This window comes from Crinia signifera, chromosome 4, assembly GCF_055691185.1.
Source record: "Crinia signifera chromosome 4, ASM5569118v1, whole genome shotgun sequence".
Classification (NCBI taxonomy): Eukaryota; Metazoa; Chordata; class Amphibia; order Anura; family Myobatrachidae; genus Crinia; species Crinia signifera.
In genome coordinates, this window is record NC_139220.1 from 292129104 (window position 1) to 292148882 (window position 19779).

Consider the following 19779-nt stretch of genomic DNA (forward strand, 5'->3'; position numbering starts at 1 on the left):
GTTGAGGAAGACCCCTAGGCAGCGAGTTTGTGGAGTAGGATTGATTGTAGTGTTTTCAATAGCGATAGATATATCAGGTTGGTAAGTACTCTTGGTTGGTGGGAATATAATTAATTCTGTTTTGGAGTATGAGGTGGAGAGATGACATCCAAGATGAAATGGCAGAAAGACATTCAGAGACACAGAGCAATACTGATGGTGACAATTCATGGGAGGATAGATAGATAGATTTGAGTATTATCAGTGTACAGATGATACAAACATCTGAAAGAATTGATTAGTTTGCCAAGAGATGAGGTATAGATTGAGAAAAGCAGAGGACCTAAGACTGAGCCTTGTGATACTCCAACTGACAGAGGTAGTGAGGAGGAGGTAGAATCAGAGAAGCGAACACTGAAAGATAGGTAGGATGAGAACCAAGAAAGGGCTGTATCCTATGGATTGCAGTGTTTGTATGAGAAGAGAATGGTCAACAGTGTGAAAGGCAACTGAGAGATCTAGAAGAATAAGAAGTGAGAAATGAACTTTAGATTGGCAGTGACCACATCATTCATTACTTTAGTCAGTGCTGTCAGTAGGGTTACCACCTAGTCCCTTTAATTCCGGACACATGTTAATTACACAGGTTCTGTGGCAGTTTAAAATCAGGTGAAGTGGAGTCTTGAAGTCAGCCAGCCACAGAACCTGTGTAATTAATATGTGTCCGGAATTAAAGGGACTAGGTGGTAACCCTAGCTGTCAGTGTGGAGTGAAGAGAGCGATAGCCTGACTGAAGTGGGTCCAATAAGTTCTGGAGTTAAGAAGGTGTGTAAGGCGAGTGTAGGCAAATCTCTCAAGTACTGTAGCTTGGAGAGGCATGGGAGCTGAGAGATAGGACGGTAGTTAGAAAGAGAGTTTGGATCAGAATTGTGGTTTTTTTTTTCATAATGGGACTAATGTGTGCATGCTTGAACGAAGAAGGAAATATACCAGTAGAGAGAGAGAGAGAGGTTACAGATTTTAGTTAAGTTTGGGATAGGCACAGGACACACATTTTTACTGAATTATGAGGGTATTGGATCAAGAGGAGAGGTAGTAGAGTAGGAGGATGAGAAGAGTGTTCATACTTCATCCTCACTTGTGGTGAGACATGATGATGATGATGAGACTAAGGGCTCAGGAAAGGAAGTGAGCATGTTACTTCAAGAAGGTGCAAAATAAAAAAATAAATATAATCTGATTGGTTGCTATGGGCAACATCTTCAAGAGAACTCCCATCTTAGTAAATTTCCCCCTACATTGGTTTCTGCCTCCCTCTCTTATTCTGTGTCTATAAAACACAGTAATAGATCCATAACTCCTCTGTAAAACTCAAACAATATGGTGTGATTAGGTGTCTCACCAAGGGCTCTTCCTCTTCTTCTTGCTGGGTCTCAGAGTTTGTGAACCCAATATCATTTACGAACATGTCCACTGTCCTAGGAGAAGAAAAGAGACATCAGTAACTAGGATCCTCAGCACCCTAATTCCCACAATCACCCTTGTGCAGGTTATACATACTCATTCCCGAGGCTTATCTCCAAGTTATCCAGATCGCGGAAAATGTCACTGAATCTTTTCCGACCCTCTGAGGACCCTCTCAGTGCATTGGTGTCTACAACAAACACATTGATTAATACTAGTATACTATAGATAACAGTGGCACAGAAATATGCATACACAGGGCCTGATTCAGATTTGATGTGAAGCAAACAAGCAGATTTGTATCTCGAACAATTCATGTTACCATGGGGAGAAAATACATTTATATTTACATCTATATATCCATTTATATTTTTCATTACACATGCCATGGGCACTATTGTTATTGCCCGGTTGGCCGTGCAGCAATTTGCATCACTGAGGTCCCAACCCTACTATGCAATTCCGAGATGACTGGCATTGCATGGTGTGGGGGTGTTGGGGTGTTGGGGGGGGGGGGGCAGAATGATGCAATACAGCACAAATCACACAGGAACACACCCCTTCTCCCCCCCATAACTCCTACTCCGTACAATGGCATTGGGAGGTTTAATTAAATATGCTTGGGGGATTTTCAGGAGCCTCCCCGCCATTCCGGAGGCTAGGCTGGCATGCCTCAAAGCTTTTATTTAAAAAAAAAAAAAAAAAGAGTACAGCATTATGAATTACAAATGCCCAACTGTTATATCACAAACAATATGGTGATTATTTAAGAGACAACAAAAATGTTTTACCCTTGTTACTGCTTCATGCTCTTTGCGCCTGGATGTGTATTCGTATGCACTGCTTACAATGAGTTTGTGGGTATAGCAATTCTTTGGTATTTATGAGAGGCACACATAGGGGGTGAGATTTAATAGGATGAGAGATTCAGAAAGTGAGAGATTTGGGAAGAAATCTCTAGTTTTTTTAAAGCGGCAATCATTTACACTGCAAAACCAGTTTGATTTTGCAGTGTAAATGATTGCAGCTTTAAAATAACTGGAGATTTCTTCCCAAATCTCTCACTTTCTGAATCTCTCATCCTATTAAATCTCACCCCCTGGGTCTTTCACTTGATATAACCATCTAGCCCAGGGTTGGGGAACCTTTGGCCCTACATCTGTTGCTGAACTACACATCCCAGCATGCACTGCTACAGTTTTGCTATTTTGCCATGCTAAAACTGTAGCAAAGCATTCTGGGAAGTGTAGTTCAACAACAGCTGGAGGACGAAAGGTTTCCCATCCCTGATCTAGCCAGTCATGCTGTTCATGATGACATTTTCAGTCATACAAATCCACCTGCTATTTATGAGAATCAAGACCCTCACATAAAACAGCTGCTGAGTATCTGAGACATCACCAGAGACACTCACATCCTCCTGTATGGAGACTGTCACACAATAGTGTGTATACTATCATCAAATCATTCAAATCCCCCGTAACTATGAGGTTCTTCTCACTGTACTGGAGAAAGTGACACATTTATAAGGAAGATCGCCCATCTGTTTGAGTTATACATTTTTTGCAGAAACATAAAACATTAGCAACTGTCTCTAATAAACTGGAAGCAGGATGTGGCAAAAAGCATCACTTAGAGAAAATGTAACAGTCCAATACATGTACACTCAGTATAGATGTGTTATATTTAGCTGCTCTGTATATAACTGATCTGATTATCTATGAAAGATGATATATACATACTCAGAATGTCTGTGATATATATATATATATATATATATATATATATATATATATATTTCTTCTGCAGTGGATCAAGCCCATAGTCACGCATACTGTACTTCCCTGCATATAACACATTTACAGTAAATACACTGCATCTTTGTGTAACACAGACTACAAGCATTGCATGGATATGAACAATGAAACGGAACAGGTTGTGGCACACAGCTATAGGAAACGAGAGAGCTACAGAGACAACGAGAGTGACAGAGGCAGTGAAGATAAGTATTGAGGCAGGTTATTTGGCTTCTTACCCCCTCCTATGCCTGACGCCATTATTCCAGGCCCCGGTGGAGTGGCCGCCCCTGCCAGTTGTGGAACCCGGGTTTACTGATGTAGTTACAAAGACCCACAGCTTCCTGACAGTAGTCATCACATCAGGAAGTGCAAAGAGAGAGTGCTGAGCACGGCAGTCACCCTCATAGGCCTATATATGTCATTTAGAGAACCAAGGCTGTAGTCACTGATCATATGCTCTTGCAGCTTTGCCAAACACCACATAAACTCATATGTGACCAGATAAGTGAGCAGCTTACAATTAGCCATCACCGAATTAGGGAAATTATGTTTAACAGCTTATTCTGGTGCCCCTGGCATAGCACTGCCACAGACAACTGCCTCCCTTGGATCACATCATTATTATCAATAATCAGATTTTAGATTTAATAATTATTATTTCTTATTACTGCTATTCTGTCCGGACTGGGATGTGCTGTGTTTCCGGCTGTGACCGATATGGGTCAGTAGACACGGATAGGTAACGGATCTGGGGAGACTTGATATATATGTACTGGAAATGAGTACTGGAACAATGAGGGTACAGGAACACGGATTTGGCGAATACTCTGGAAGAGGTGCGGAGTCTAAACCCGCCAGTGGTCTTCATCAGGAATTCCACCTGATGGGCAGGTCGTAGCCCTCTACCAGAGTCTACCTTATTCCAATTTGAGTTCAGAGAAATAGTCTTTAAAGTGATATGTTCAGGGGATTACAGTATCGATGACAGACAAGGTCAAAGGTCACTAGATCGACCACTAATTGACGAAATTACTAGGTGGACACTGAAAAAGGGTTGACATACCTAAGGTCGTAACTTCCAAAATATCGACATATACTGATGGTTGACATACAGATAGAATTGCCATCATCTATAGCGCCGGTGCACCCAAGCAACACTCTGTGCTTGCCGAGTTGGGGACACGCGAGCTTCTCACAGGCCTGCGCATCCATTGCCGCAAATGGGGGCGTGAGCACCTCGCACGCACGCGCGTCCCATTCTCTGCGCTTCGGTGAATGGTGCACAAGAGCTGTATAAAAGACGGCGGCTCCATCTGTAGGCAAGGTCGACAGTCAAAATGCTGACATGTGTTTTTCATGATTTTTTGGGTTGTCTATGTAATTGTATGTCGACATGGACATTGTTTATATGTACCACATCCCCTCTCATGGCTCACGCACTCAGTGGCGTAACTATATCACCGGGGGCTGCGGTGCTATAGTTACACCCCCCCCAATCCCCCGCAGACTTACGTATCTCGCTGGTCCTGGCGGCTCTGTTCTTCTGATGAGGACCACCACAAAATGGCCGCCCCCATATAGCACACAGTTCTCTGAAACTGTCTGCTGTATGGGGGCGGGGGGAGGGGGTTAGCATGGGCGGCGGGGTGGCGGGGTGGCGGGGGTGGGTGCTTGATGGGGCGGCAGCGGGGGGGCGCCCAAAACGTAGCTATGCCACTGCACGCGCTCCAAGCTTTGTTCATGGTACCTCGGCACACTAGTGTATTCTCAGTCTACTGTGTGCCCACTTGGATAGTAAAGTATGAAAAAATACATGTCATGTCAACCTTTTGACTGTTGACCTTGCATATGTCGGCCATATGCTTGTGTCGACCTAAGGTATTTCAACCCTTTTAAGGTCGACCAATAGTGGTCGACCTAGTGACTGTCAACCTAGACATTCTCTATTCACTGCATACCATTCAGGTAATGGTGAAATTCTAGGAACCGATGATACAGGTATGTATCGGACTGGTACCGGGCTGAGTACCGATGGCAAAATGTATATCGGGCTGGGTACCTATGGCACAGGTATATCGGGCTGGTTACCAATAGTACAGGAGTATCCGACTAGGTACCAATAGCACAAGTATATCAGGCTGGTTAGCAATGGTACAGGAATATCGGACTGGGTACCGATGGCATATGCTAGTCTGAGGAATCCTGGACCGGGCACAAAGACTTGCAGGGATGGTAAAGCTAGTCAATCTGGTGGCAGGAGAATAACCAGGAGGTAAGCAGCAGAAGTTGAGAAGCTGGTATAATGGAAAGAGCCTGGACCCTTGGGAGGACTTCACTGGAACAAACACAGGATGAAGACAAATTTCCAAGGTGCTAGAGGATTGTGGGCGACCTGCTTATATCCCCCTAAGTGCTTGTCGATTGGCATCTGTCCACAGCAGTGATTTGGACAAAACCAGGAAGTGAGTTTACCTGGTTCTACCTGTATCATGTGATCACCTGGGGTTTCTGGATAGGTGAGCAGTCCAGTGCAGTTTGTAAACAACGCCGGGCACATGTAACCACATGAGAAACAGACACAGGGACATCATGCCAAACAACACCAGCGGTCACTCTGCGGCGCAGAATGCACCAGCAGGACGGTAAGTGACGCGCACTGACAGTGCAATTACCTTGAACACTGCAAATTCTGACACAATAACAAATTATTTATCACACACATGTATCACGAATGACACGCAGTGACAGGAGCAAGAAAGAAGCCCATCCCTGAGGTGGGCTAGAAGTGAAGTGATCACATTAGCAAACATTTCAATCATCTAATCTGAATTCTGAACAATAAATACTCTAGCTCAGGCAACATTAATTAATACAAATAAGCATAATAAATAATACATGAATACTACAGATAGACTTGTTGTACAAAGTTATGAGTCATGCTTGGATAATTCAGTGCTTTAGAGTCAAATAATTGTCATCTCTCCACAATAAGTGTAAGTGTAACACCTAACGAGGATATACTAAGTAGTTAAACCAGGGGAGCAACTACATATTTGAAGGCCCTATAGAAAAAGTTTGTAAGAGCCCCTATACACCAACCAATGGTGATATATATATATATATATATATATATATATATATATAAAACCATGTAACTTACACAAGGCAACTGAGCCCCCCTCAGCTCTAGGCCCCATAGCAGCTGTACCCCCTGTACCTATGGTGCTTACGCCCTTGAGCTAGACAGACATGAATATAGTGTATGTGAGATACAAGTGAACATGGGTTATGGTGGCAGTTAGGGGAGTGGACTGAAGGGTCTAGGAGAGGGTACGGTAATTGATGTTAAGTTGAAGCGAGTCTGGTTGGGTTATGTTAGGCGCTACATTGTTGGGATGCCGCTTAGTAGTAGTATAAGTAGCAAAGGTTTTAAGAGGGGAGAAAGGGCAATGCTCAGAGGTGAAGTGAAATGGTCAGCTGGTGCGTAACTCATGATGATGTCAGAGATGTATTAAAAAGGGCTTTGTATGTGAACTGAATTCTGTATTGAAATTACAGGGTGGTTCAGCAGATGAGACATGTTGGGGGGATGATAATTAGTCTATCAATAGCACTACGAAAGCATTGTATAGAGGAAGATGGGTAAGGGAAAGGCCAGTGAGGAGGTTACACTAGTCCAGTAAAAAGAAAAAAACAAGTGAGTGGCCTAGGTTGTGTTTACTCCCTGTGTAGATGTGGATGTAGAAGAACTGGAGCAACAACTTCAGGAGTAAAGCAAGACATGTTTATTCTGCACCACAAACATAATTAGCCGGTCTTCAGTGAAACAGGAACCTCCCAGTATGCATGGGAAAATGCACCACTTCCTGCAAGGTTCTGGAGGAAGGGGCATAGCGTTCCCTTGTCTGTTTACATGATTTCAACCATGAGGAATTGTGGGAAAGTGACGTGAGATTAGTAGTTGGACATAGATTTTGCATCATCCAAAGAATGTGGGGAGAAAATTTAGATTTGTCTGCAATCTATGGTTCTGGAAACTAAAGGAACATTAGAGTTGACCAAAACAGGAGGAGATATGAGCAGAGTGCCAAGAATAGTGCATTGAGAGACATCAATAGAGGTAGGAAAAATGATGTGTACATGCAGAAGTGGGAAGATACAGAGATACAGGAGGAGAACCAGGAGAGGCCACTGTCTTGAAGGCCAATGGACTGAAGAGTAAAGAAGACCTGAATGGTTGAGACTGTTGCAAAAGGCAAAGAGATCAATATAAAATGGCAAAAGTGAACCTTTGACCTAACAGTCAGCCATTGTTTACTTTGATGAGTTCAGTTTTGATGGTGTGAAGAAGGCTGAAGCCAGATTATACCTAATATTTGTATAACCCTGCAAACAAATCCTCTGCTGGTCACCTATAGCAGCCTTTTTATTCTCCTTAGAATATGATGTGATCACTGGTAAAACAGGCCTGCGAAATTGGGTTCATAAAGGTTGTCTGCAATTTGATGTTTCACATGGGTTTTGGCATGCTTATATCAAATATGACAACTTTCTCTATCACGCAAGGTACATTTGAAAATACTAGCTAAGCCTGCTTGAAGCAAAAGCTTTGAAAGCAAGTCTCTGTATTTACTAAGGTGAATTCGTGAAAAAAAACTCGTATTTTCATAGGAAAATACAATTTTTGTTGGGCGTATTCGTATTTTTGGCATTTACTATGCCAAAAATATGAATTTTCGTATTCGTATTGATGGTACATTCCTATTTGTATTTACAAATACGAATGAATACACCATCGATAGAATACGCCAGGAATCACCATTCAAAAGATTTAGTAAGCGGCCATATTGAAAATACGGTCGCTAATTGGCGTAAAACGGCCACGAATGGCCGGCCAAATACGGCAGGAAAATACACTTGATTTTCTTGTCGTATTTGGCTTTACCCTGCATGGATCAGTCAGATCCGTGCAGGCTTCAGTGTACAAAAAATAGAAAAATAAATAAATACATTGAAAAAATGGCGTGGGGTCCCCCCCACAGCCGTAACCAGCACCAGGCTGAAAGAGCCGGGGCTGGTAATAAAAAATCAGGAAATCCGGCAAATAGGGGTTCCCCGATTTTTTTAAACCAGCCGCAGGCTCCAGTTCCCAAAATACGGGGGTCAAAATGACTAGGGGTCCCCCATATTTTAAGAAACAGCCCCAGGCCCAACCAGCCAGCAGGGTAATGTCACAGCCGGGGGACACTTATTAGATAAGTTCCCGCGGCCTAAACATTAACCCTACTGACCAGTCAGCCTGGCCAGGACTTACCTGACCAGGCTGAATCATGGTGCTGTGGTCACCGGGCTACTTCAATTTAAAAAGATAAACCATTGGGTTTTGCTGTGGAACTATGATTCCCAGCAAGCCTGGAACGCATACTGGGACTTGGAGAACCACAAGTCCAGGCATGCGGGTCCGGGGGTCCGGTGTCCTGGTCCGGGGGTCCGGTGTCCGACGCAATCCATAGGGGAATCTGTGAAAGGAAATTATACTTACAAGTCTCCTATGGTGAAGATCTGTCCTCTTCTCTCCTGAAGAAGTCCTCGGCTCTTGGCAAAAAACCCCCCAAAAACGGCATATCGCGAACCAAAATGAACTGAGCAGGAGCCGCACGTGTGTTTGTTTACATTGTGCGGCTCTGCCCCTGAATACTGCTATTGGCCAGGCTTGCGGCCTAGCGGCTCCTGATTGGCCGCTAGGCCGCAAGCCGGCCAATAGCGGTATTCGGGGGCCGTAGCTGCTCAATTTAAACAAACACACGTGTGGCTCCTGCTCAGTTCGTTTTGGTTCACGATATGCCTGTTTATTTTTTTGCCAAGAGCCGTGGACTACTTCAGAATAGAAGAGGACAGATCTTCGCCATAGGAGACTTGTAAGTATAATTTCCTTCCACAGGTTCCCCTATGGATTGCGTCGGACACCGGACCCCAGGACCAGGAAACCGGACCCCCGGACCAGGACACCGGACCCAGAGCACCAGGACCCCCGGACCAGGACACCGGACCCAGAGCACCAGGACCACCGGACCAGGACACCGGACCTGGAGCACCAGGACCACCGGACCCCCGGACCAGGACTGAGGGCTTCCTACGGGCTCAAGATAGGTAAGTATCAGTATGTATGGGCTCTGTGTGTATTAAAGTTTTATTTCTCTCATTTGTCAGTGTGTTTTTATTTAACTATTGGTTTTGCTGTGGAACTAAAAGTCACAGCAAGCCCATTAATGGGCCACATGCTGGGACTTATGGTTCTCCAAGTCCCAGTATGCATTTCAGGCTTACTGGGACTCATAGTTCCACACAGTGTCGGACTGGGGCATGAAGGGCCCACCAGGGAAATGCACTCACAGGGGCCCACCAAGGGGCGTGGCTTTTTTGAAGGGGTGTGGTCACCTGACCAGAGAGGAGTGGCTATACACTATGCAATTTTGGGCCAATTTCATCCGATTTCGGCACTTTCGGCCGATAATCAGGCAAAATCGGACCAAAATCGCAGGTGTGTAACATTTGATCCATAAATCCCCCACCCTGATAATAAAGCACATAGGTCCCACAGATAATAATACAGCAAATAGCCCCCCCAGATATTACAGCACATAGGTCCTCCACACACAGATGATAGTAGAGCACGTAGGTCCCCCCACATATAATACAGCACATAGGTCCAGGGCAGTTTCTAGACAATTCAGCTCCCAGGGCTAAGAAATAAAAATGCTGCCCCCCCCCAAATACATAACATGGTAGTGAAGAAATTGCGCGCGCCGTAGGCGCGCCAAAATAGGGGGTTTGGCGTAATTCCCGCACTTAAGTTGGCGGGCTGAAGGCCACACAGTGACTTAGTGCGCCTCACAGATAAAGACCAAACAATGACATGCTACTTAAATCATTATACACTGTTTATCCCTGATACCAATTACACATTACGCCGCACACTGTGATGACAATTACATATTACGCCGCACACTGTGATGACAATTGCACAATATGTAGCACACATAATGCCCATGACATACTATATAACACTCCGCAATGCCCATGACATACTATATAACACTCCGCAATGCCAATTGACATACTATATAACACTCCGCAATGCCCATGACATACTAAATAACACACCGTAATGCCCATGACATACTAAATAACACACCGCAATGCCCATGACATACTAAAGAACACACCGCAATGCCCATGACATTATATATAACACTCCGCAATGCCCATGACATACTATATAACACACTGCAATGCCCATGACATACTATATAACACACTGCAATGCCCATGACATACTATATAACACACTGCAATGCCCATGACATACTATATAACACACTGCAATGCCCATGACATACTATATAACACACTGCAATGCCCATGACATACTATATAACACACCGCAACGCCCATTACACATTTGACACATAAGTGCCACTTACCTACATGCTCAATGCCAGGGGCTTCATGCTCGATGCCAAGGGGGTCTGAATTTGCTTGTTGCCAAGGTGGACAGAACTGTGCAGCGGCCTGCTCCCGGCCGGTATTTTCAATTCAGCGCACCGCCGGTGGTGTGCAGCAGGGAGGGAGGGTAGGAGCGGTGGTGTGTGCAGCAGGGAGGGAGGGTGGGAGCGGTGGTGATGTGCAACAGGGAGGGAGGGTGGGAGCGGTGGTGGTGTGCAACAGAGAGGGAGGGTGGGAGCGGTGGTGGTGTGCAACAGAGAGGGAGGGTGGTAGCGGTGGTGGTGTGCAACAGGGAGGGAGGGTGGGATCGGTAGTGTGCAGCATGGAGGGAGCGGTAGTGTGCAGCAGGGAGGGAGGGTGCAGCAGGGAGGGTGGGTTGCAGTCATGTGCAGCAGGGTGGGTGCAGCAGGGTGGGTTGCAGCAGGGTGGGTGGGTGCAGCTTGGTGCAGGGTGGGTGGGGGCAGCTTGGAGCAGGGTGGGTAGGTGGGTGCAGCTTGGAGCAGGGTGGGTGGGTGCCGCTTGGTGCAGGGTGGGTGCAGCAGGGTGGGTGGGTGCAGGGTGGGTGCAGCAGGGTGGGTAGGTGGGTGGGTGCAGGGTGGGTAGTTGGGTGGGTGCAGGGTGGGTAGGTGGATGTGTGCAGGGTGGGTAGGTGCAGCAGGGTGGGTAGGTGCAGGGTGGGTAGGTGGATGGGTGCAGGGTGGATAGGTGGGTAGGTGCAGCAGGGTGGGTAGGTGGATGGGTGCAGGGTGGGTAGGTGGGTGGGTGCAGCTTGGAGCAGGGTGGGTGGGTGCAGCTTGCAGCAGGGTGGGTGGGTGAGCCAGCCGCCGGTTAGCTGCTCACTTCACCTCTCCCCCTGCCTGTGTTGCATGCTGCGTGCTGGGCCCTGAGTCCCCCGCTCCCCGCTGTGTCTGCGAGAAACTCAGTGAGACGTGCTGGACCGCTAGCCAATAGGCGCTCGCGGTCCAGCAGCCACCAGTTGATTGGCTGCTGGACCGCAAGCGCCCATTGGCTAGCGGTCAAGCGTGAGACGTGAATTTTACATGGCAGCAGCACGTCTCACTGCCCGCACCCTCCGCCTCCAGCTGCACGCCCCCCACCCTCCGCCTCCAGCTGCCTGCCCCGCCGCCGGGTAAGTCATCTAGCTATTGACTACCTGGCGGCATATTGTGAAGCGTTAGGCCACGCCCCACTGTAAAAGTGGGCGGGGTCTTAGATGACAGGGGCCCACCGGGGAATCCCCCGGTTCCCCCCCAGGCCAGTCCGAGCCTGGTTCCACAGCAAAATCCAATGGTTTATTCTATCTTTTTACACTGAATCAGCCCGGTGACCACAGCCCAGGGTCACCTGCCAAAACATTAACCCTACTGACCAGTCAGCCTGGTCAGGTAAGTCCTGGAGGGGGGGACCCCTTTATTGGGGGGTCCCCTGTCCCCCAGGACCCCTGGCCGCGGGAACTTATCTAATAAGTGTCCCCCGGCTGTGACATTACCCTGCTGGCTGGTTGGGCCTGGGGCTGGTTCTTAAAATACGGGGGACCCCTAGTCATTTTGTCCCCCGTATTTTGGGAACCAGCCCCGGCCCCGGGTTTCCTGATTTTTTTTTATACGGAGGCTAATACGAATGTTTACGCCATCGGAGGGTTACAAAGCAGTCGTATTTGACTGCTTTGTAAATTACCCTCCGGAACACGAATTTGCATACGGCTGAAACAGCCTGACACTCTTTGCCATTCACTCCACTCACTTTTTCTCCTGTTCCCCCTAAGGGGACAGTGCTGCTGTTCAGATAATTTTATTAGTGGCTGGGTACAGTGAAGCGATGTGTACCCAGCAGATATGGTGACATGTGGGAACACATTGAGCAATGTTAATGAAGGATGGAATGATCACTGTTCTGTCCTTCATTAGCCTACATGGTGTCCCTGGTGATATTGTCAATTTTGATGTGCAGCACATCAAACCTGACGACATCATTAGCAACCGCAGGCACTGCATATTGGGCATATACACTGCTCAATATGTGCTGTGAGTGATTTGTCAGCCCATCTAAGTAGAAGGGAGGGCCATTGGGGTCTGTGAAGGAAGGTGAGTGGGACACAGTCACAGTAATAGGCCTTTTATCAATATCAGCTCCAGGCCCATCAGGGCCTTAATCTGGCCCTGAAGGGGGGCATTCAATCCGGATTTCTGACTGATGGAAAAGTCCCAACAGTTGGAATCCCAGGCTGTTTTCACTCCGCTTGACAGATACTCGACAGGCGGAATTCAATGTTTTGCCAGTCGAGTGTTGAAAAATGGGTGCGCCGGCAAAATCGGCTGCAGATTGATGAAAAACGGCCGCAAATTCAACAATCCACATCCGTTTCTGACAGAACAGATCCAACTTGTTTTTAAGTTGGATCTGTTGTGTTAGAATCTGCATTCAATGCTGTTGGAAACAGCCGCATTGAGTAGGCGGTGGGTGCTATTTCCCCTGTTGGAAATAGCGGCCGGCATGGAATACCCACTTATACCCCTTTCACATCGGCCACCTGACAATTACCTGGCATTTTTGAGTGCCGGGTCATTTTGCCGGGTGCAGCCAGACTCCATTCACACCACCTGTAAATTACCGGTAATTTGCTAAAGAACCTGTTTTTTTTTGGTGGTGTGAAACGGTCAATACGGGTCTTAAATCCTGCTCTTGACCAGGGTCGAAGTGCCGGGATTTAAGACCCATGTTGACCCTTTCACACCACCGAAAAACCCGGGTTCCTCAGCAAATTACTAGCTTTAACCCGGTAATTTCCTTCTTGGTGTGAAAGGGGTATAAGTGTGACACTTCCCCAGATGCCCTGCGTACGCAAACAGACTCCCGGGTCATAAACCTGAAAGTCCAGGGATTGCCACTGATAGCAAAGTACAGGTCCTATCGGGAGAACTGCTTATTGAGTTACTAATCTCATATGCTAGCCTACTACAAATGTGGCTAGTGTCAGCGCAATGTATGGTGGGATGTACTGCAAGAGGTTGGTACATTCCACCCATGGTATGTAGTAAAGTACAATTATGGTGATTTAGTATGTAGTACAATGCAGTTTATGGAAATATACTATTAGTAGCAGTACTTTACCACTATTAACAGGCTATCCTCTTATCTCCCATGCCATTTACATATCCCTCGATTCTGGCAGCTATCATGTATTTTGGTTCACGTGCCTTGTGCACATGAAGCATAATCCCCAATAAGTGACTACCGGAGCCATGATGACTCATGGAATCAGGAACATATCTTGGATCCATCATAGGCAAAGGACTCTAATTGGATGCCACAATAATGACCATTGGTCAAAAATCATGATGCAAGACACTTTTAGAGGTAAAAAATGCATCAGGGTTAAATAGATCCCCCCCATAATATGTAGTACACTGCCATTTGTGGAGATATTGGGGCAGATTTATTAAGCTTGGAGAAGAGATAAACTGGAGATAAAGCAGAGAAAAGGTAAAAGGAGATAAAGCACCAGCCAATCAGCTGTGTTTGAAAAAGACAGTTGGGAGTTGATTGGCTGGTGCATTATCTCCTTTTACCTTTTCTCCGCTTTATCTCCAGTTTATCTCTTCTCCAAGCTTAATAAATCTGCCCCATTGTGGGATATCCAATCAGTAGTGACAATTTACTGCTGCTAATAGGTTCAGTACTTTGCGCATGTGCAGGACCCACAATGCACATGTGTATTATGGGTAATGCTTTGTCAGATGCACTAGACAAGTGATTGAAACTGTGCATCTGTTTTAAGCAGCCGGTATATATCACCATTAATCTGGACAAATGGATAATGTGCTGCAACCAAGTGTGCTGGATTATTGGTGGTGTACCGGTACAGTGCTGTGTATGGCGATATAGTATGTAGTACAGAACAAAGTATGTACATGTAGCAGAGATTACAGATCAATATATTGTGTGCATACCTCGCACTCTGTTTATAAGGTTGGTCAATGCCTCTTGTACACAGTGAGTTTTGAGTGTCGGATGTTTGAAGAGCAGGAATACAACAGACTGGAGTAACTCCGATAACTTCAGCTCAGTGTAGTCACAAGAGGGAGAACCTGGTAGGGAAATGGTGGAAAAGAGAGGAGGGGAGAGAATAAGGATAAAATAAGCAAGTGTGATGGAAGAACTAATAAGCAGGTATCAAGTGACATCATCAAATATCATTCACCTCTATATACTGTAGTTATGATCTTCATCTAATACACATAAGCATTAGCAACTGCACTGAGTCTAACAGCGTATTACTGTCTAATAACTTTGTATATTAATAAAGTGGATCTGTCCTCCTAAACAGCGAAAGTCTGCAGGCTGAAAGGGTATGTACTGTAGTCTACCAATTCACTAGTAAATATTAATATTACTGAGAAATGAAAGTAAACATTTATCAATTTGTTATTAACTAGTAATATCGCTAAGGCATGAGTTCTAGAGTATTCATAGGCTAAATAATCTTAGAATTGGGCTTTCATTTTTTTTTCCACATGGGAAACTTATATCATGACTCTATCATTGGAAATGAGAAATCAAATCCATTCGGGTCACAAAAACACATCATGGTAACTGTTGCGACTAATAGGTGTGGATCCACCCATAACATTAGACAATGTTAATACAGTATATAGACACACTGTCCTTAGACGAAATTAGGCTGGATGGGGGCGGGGGGGGGGGGGGTCACAATTTTGAATTTTATTGCATCTTCTTATTCTGTATATGTTGCATTTGGTGCTTCAATAAAAATATATTTAAAATGGGCTTTCAATATTATTTTAAGTAATAGGTCTAGTTTAAGATATTGATGTGTTAATTTCAAGTGATGTTGTTGATTCCTTATAATTATATTTACAACATCTCATAACGACCCCAAGTAAACAATGACTTCAGCATCAAGTTACCCCAAGCCTATAGTGTTTTATCAATATGCCTTCTGATAAATGTACCTTTCCCACATCCCTCTGAGTGTCACCTAATAATGTTCTCTTCAGCCCTTCACCTCTCACCTGACCCCTGGTAGATGTCTCTCATCTCTTGTAGCTTCTGGTCTACTTTCCTGAGCCGGGAGCAGAACTGGAGCAATTGAGGAGAATTCACCGTGGGACCATAACACCCCATCCATGTTGAGTAGCAGAGAGCTGAGAGATAGCACTCACCTAGAAGAGCCCCAAACTCCCCTGCACAATTCATGTCCTGAAGTGGAAGGTTTTCACTCACCAACGCAGATTTTCCTCACTGTCTCAAAGAAACACTCATTTTGCCTTTCACTGTCCTCTTCTTCTCTTCCTTAACTAATGGACTGAGCTGCAGAACTGACGCTCTAATCATTCGTCTGACTCGGAATCATGCCCTTTGTGTTCATTTTTTCTAATCTACAAAGGTGACAATCGCCTATTCTCTAGCTTTCGCTCTCCGCCTGCACACCTGACACTAGCTGCAGTCTGTAATCCTGACAAACATTCTGCCTAGCTGGACTGAAAAAAAGATGCTGAGAAGCTGTAAGTGGAATACTGAGGGAATCAAACCAATGTGGGTGAGATAAGGAAACTCCCTAATAACTCTGTGACTGCTGTTCAATAAGCAATGAGTAACATGGAGAGAGACCGTACCAGAAAATATCACCAGTGTGACAGGCAAGACTCCCCAATTCCGCACAGATTCAGGTGAATGGATTAATCCCCAGACGTATTTTGCAAAGTCCAGTAATCTTCATTTATGCCACACGATTCATATTCAATTATTTACATCAAGGGTTAAGTTCCTGTAATGGGTGTGTGCTGGGGTTTAATTATACCACAAATTGAAAATAACCTGCTCTGCAGGATAGGGAAGAATAAATCATACAGCATCTCCATTAACTACTCCCCATCCAGTCACCTGCTGGATGGCTTCCTGGAACCTCCTGTCACAGCTATTAGTGCAAACCGGGGGGAGAAATGTAATCATTTCCGGATTTTGCATTCATTCTTATGCATCGACAATAATGACAATTCAAATTTACATTCAGTATAATGTAATACTGTATCCAGTGATTTAGATGGTATAAACACACACATTATATAGCTGTGGGGAAATACAATTAACCATTTGAATGTCAATATCTCTGTGAGCTATGTTCAAAATATCTGATAAAAATACCAGGTTCCCCTTACATTTGTTATATTTTATTTATTTATTTATTTATAGGCTTGCCTGAAGAGGTGAGTTTTCAGGGGACGCTTGAAAGTTTGGAGGCTAGTGGAGAGTCTTATTGTGCGTGGAAGGGTATTCCATAGGATAGGAGCAGCCCGATGAAAGTCCTGTAATAGTGAATGGGAGCTAGGGATCCGTGCAGAAGAGAGACACAGATCCTGTGCAGAGCAGATTGGTTGAGATGGGAGATATTCTGTGATAAGTAAAGGGATATATGCTGGTGCAGTATGTTTAATAGCTTTATATGCGAGTAGAAGTGTTTTATATTGAATACGGTAAGTTATAGGTAACCAATGGAGGGACTGGCAAAGCGGATCAGCTGACGATGAGCATCTTGCTAGGAAGATCAGCCTAGCAGCAGCATTTAAAATGGATTGCAATGGCAAGAGTTTGTTCTTGGGATGACCAGTTACATGATTTGGAGACAGATTGAATGCAGGAAAGAAAGGACAGTTCAGAGTAGAGGATGACCCCTAGGCAACAAGCTTGTGGGGGTAGGGTAGATTGTTGAGTTGTCAACAGTGATGGAGATATCAGGATGGTAACTGTTCTTGGCTGGTGAGAATATAAGTAATTCCGTTTTGGAAATATTGAGTTTGAGTTGGCGAGAAGACATCCAAGATGAGATGGCAGAGAGACATTCAGAGACTCGGCCCAAAACCACTGTTGACAACTCTGGGGTTGATAGATAGATTTGAGTATCATTCGCATATAAGTGTTACTGAAATCTGAAAGAGCTGATGAGTTTGCCAAGAGATGAGGGATAGATTGAGAAAAGCAGAGGACATAAGACTGAGTCTTGCGGAACTCCGACTGACAGAGTTATTAAAGAGGAAGTAGAGTCAGAGAAGCGAACACGGAAAGAGCCATCAGATAGGTAAGACAAGAACCAGGAAAGGGCTGTATCATTAAGACCTAGGGAGTGTAGTGTTTGTAAGAGAAGAGTGTGATCGACGGTGTCAAACGTAGCAGAAAGATCAAGAAGAATAAGTAGTGACTAATGGCCTTTAGACTTAGCAGTTACCAGATCATTCACAACTTTAGTCAGTGCTGTCTCAGTGGAGTGTTGAGAGCGAAAGCCTGACCCCTATATATAAATTCAAATAAAAAATGTTGTGTAAAAAAAGATTATATTTCCTATATAAGGCAAACATTACAGGTCATTATGATGAATAAAAATGTTTGCTTTGCAATTTTGACTTCTATTTTTCTATTTTGATCACGTGGCACTCAAAAGGGTTAAACAAAAAGAAAAAACCTTAGGGCTTGATCCAAAGCTGGACACAGCTGCATTCACTAAAGCAACCGCCGTTGGTACAGGATAAATATGATATCCCAGTGGTGGAAATGTCAGTGGTCAAAAGACTGACCCCAGCATCCCATATTGAGAATCCTGTCATGGGTTATGTAGCTCCCTAAACCTCTCCACCTTCCACCCTATGCCTCCTTTGCAGCAGCCAAACACTATCCCCCCCACTAGTGTATAACCTATCTGCTCCCACCCCACAGCCTAATCCTACTTATGCAGCCTGACCCTAACCCTCCCAACTAGTGTCTAACCACCGTACCCCATTGTCTAACCCTCCCTTGTAAATGTAGCCCTAACCTTTTGACCTCTGCAGCCTATCACTAAGCCCCCACACACACACACTAGTGTCTAAACCTAAACCACCCTTCCGCAAGCTAGCCCACCCACATACTGATGGGGATCCCGGCTGTTCGTATTCCAGCTTAAGTATACTGAACGCCAGCATCCTGACTGCAGGGATTTGAACTGCATCTTGTTGGTACGGCAGGATCTATAATATGCAAATGCTGATCTCAGGCTTTACTTTCTGAGACCATGGACAGTGAAACTGGCTTGAACAGCCCATCACAACCATTTTTTTTTTGTTTTGTTTTGCACACATTTAGGATTTTATTCAGGTCCGGTCGTATGGACCCCTTCGTTCGTAAGGGGTCAGATATTTTGCGTCTACACATGTGCAGGGTAATTTCTGCACATGTGCAGAAGCAGGGTACGCGCACCCACGGCAAACAAACGGAAAAAATATCCCCCTTTTAATAAACCTAGAAATATATTGCTCATTGAACATAACGCCAGGCCAAAACTGTTGGATCTGTACACTGGGCTGGAACCAGTGAGATGAGATCTAGAGAACTGGAACCAATGGTACAAGAGTTTGACACTGGACTGAGACTAGTGATATATAAGGTGGACAAAGTGCTTGTAGTGTGGTAGCAAGGTAAGGAAATTAATAAAATATTGTATGTGCTTACTGCAGGGTAATGATGGATATAACAGGAACGCACTGTGCTTGCACCATGGAATTGAGATGATAATGTCCAGTTGAATGAGTATGCAGAGGTAGGTCAGAACTAGCACACAGAGCAATTTAATAACTTGTTTGCAGGAATATCAGAGGATAACTTGTACACTGTAATGCTGGTAACCTGCAGTATGAATAGTGCACAATTCCAGAGAGTGGAAGAACTGGTAAATCACTGATATTATTCAAATACTGTAGAACTTGAAAACAGCAGGAAAGAACACACTGAAGTTATATAAGATGATTCACATACTGTAGGTGGAAGATTAAACAGTACAGAATATCACAGCAGTACTAAGATGAAGGCATATGAACTGAACTGTAGTGAAACTAGGATCTGCTAAACATGAGCCAGGATTTCAGCAAAGCTGGTGTACTGAAAGGGTTTACATAGGGAATTCAGGTCACAGATTGGCTTCCAGAGTCACCTGAGGTAAGGAAGAGTTCTGACTTGAGGAGATGTGGCCAGCTGTCAAGATCCA

General features: G+C 45.0%; 1 protein-coding gene across 2 annotated transcripts in view; it reads right to left on the reverse strand.

The window, feature by feature from the left end:
- The window catches only part of GMIP (GEM interacting protein), a 71150-nt gene extending 54896 nt beyond the window's left edge, over positions 1–16254 (reverse strand). Inside the window, exons 1-4 of one of the 2 annotated variants that reach the window (XM_083185030.1) lie at positions 15782–16254; positions 14699–14836; positions 1540–1633; positions 1382–1457 (exon numbers count right to left, since the gene is read on the reverse strand). In XM_083185030.1, coding sequence (XP_083041156.1) covers positions 1382–1457; positions 1540–1633; positions 14699–14836; positions 15782–15965 — 492 coding nt within the window. In that variant the 5' untranslated portion in view covers positions 15966–16254. Of the gene's footprint in view, positions 1–1381; positions 1458–1539; positions 1634–3478; positions 3595–14698; positions 14837–15781 lie in introns of those variants that run through there. The other variant, XM_083185031.1, reaches the window with a different exon arrangement.
- Between the last annotated feature and the right edge of the window lie 3525 nt (positions 16255–19779).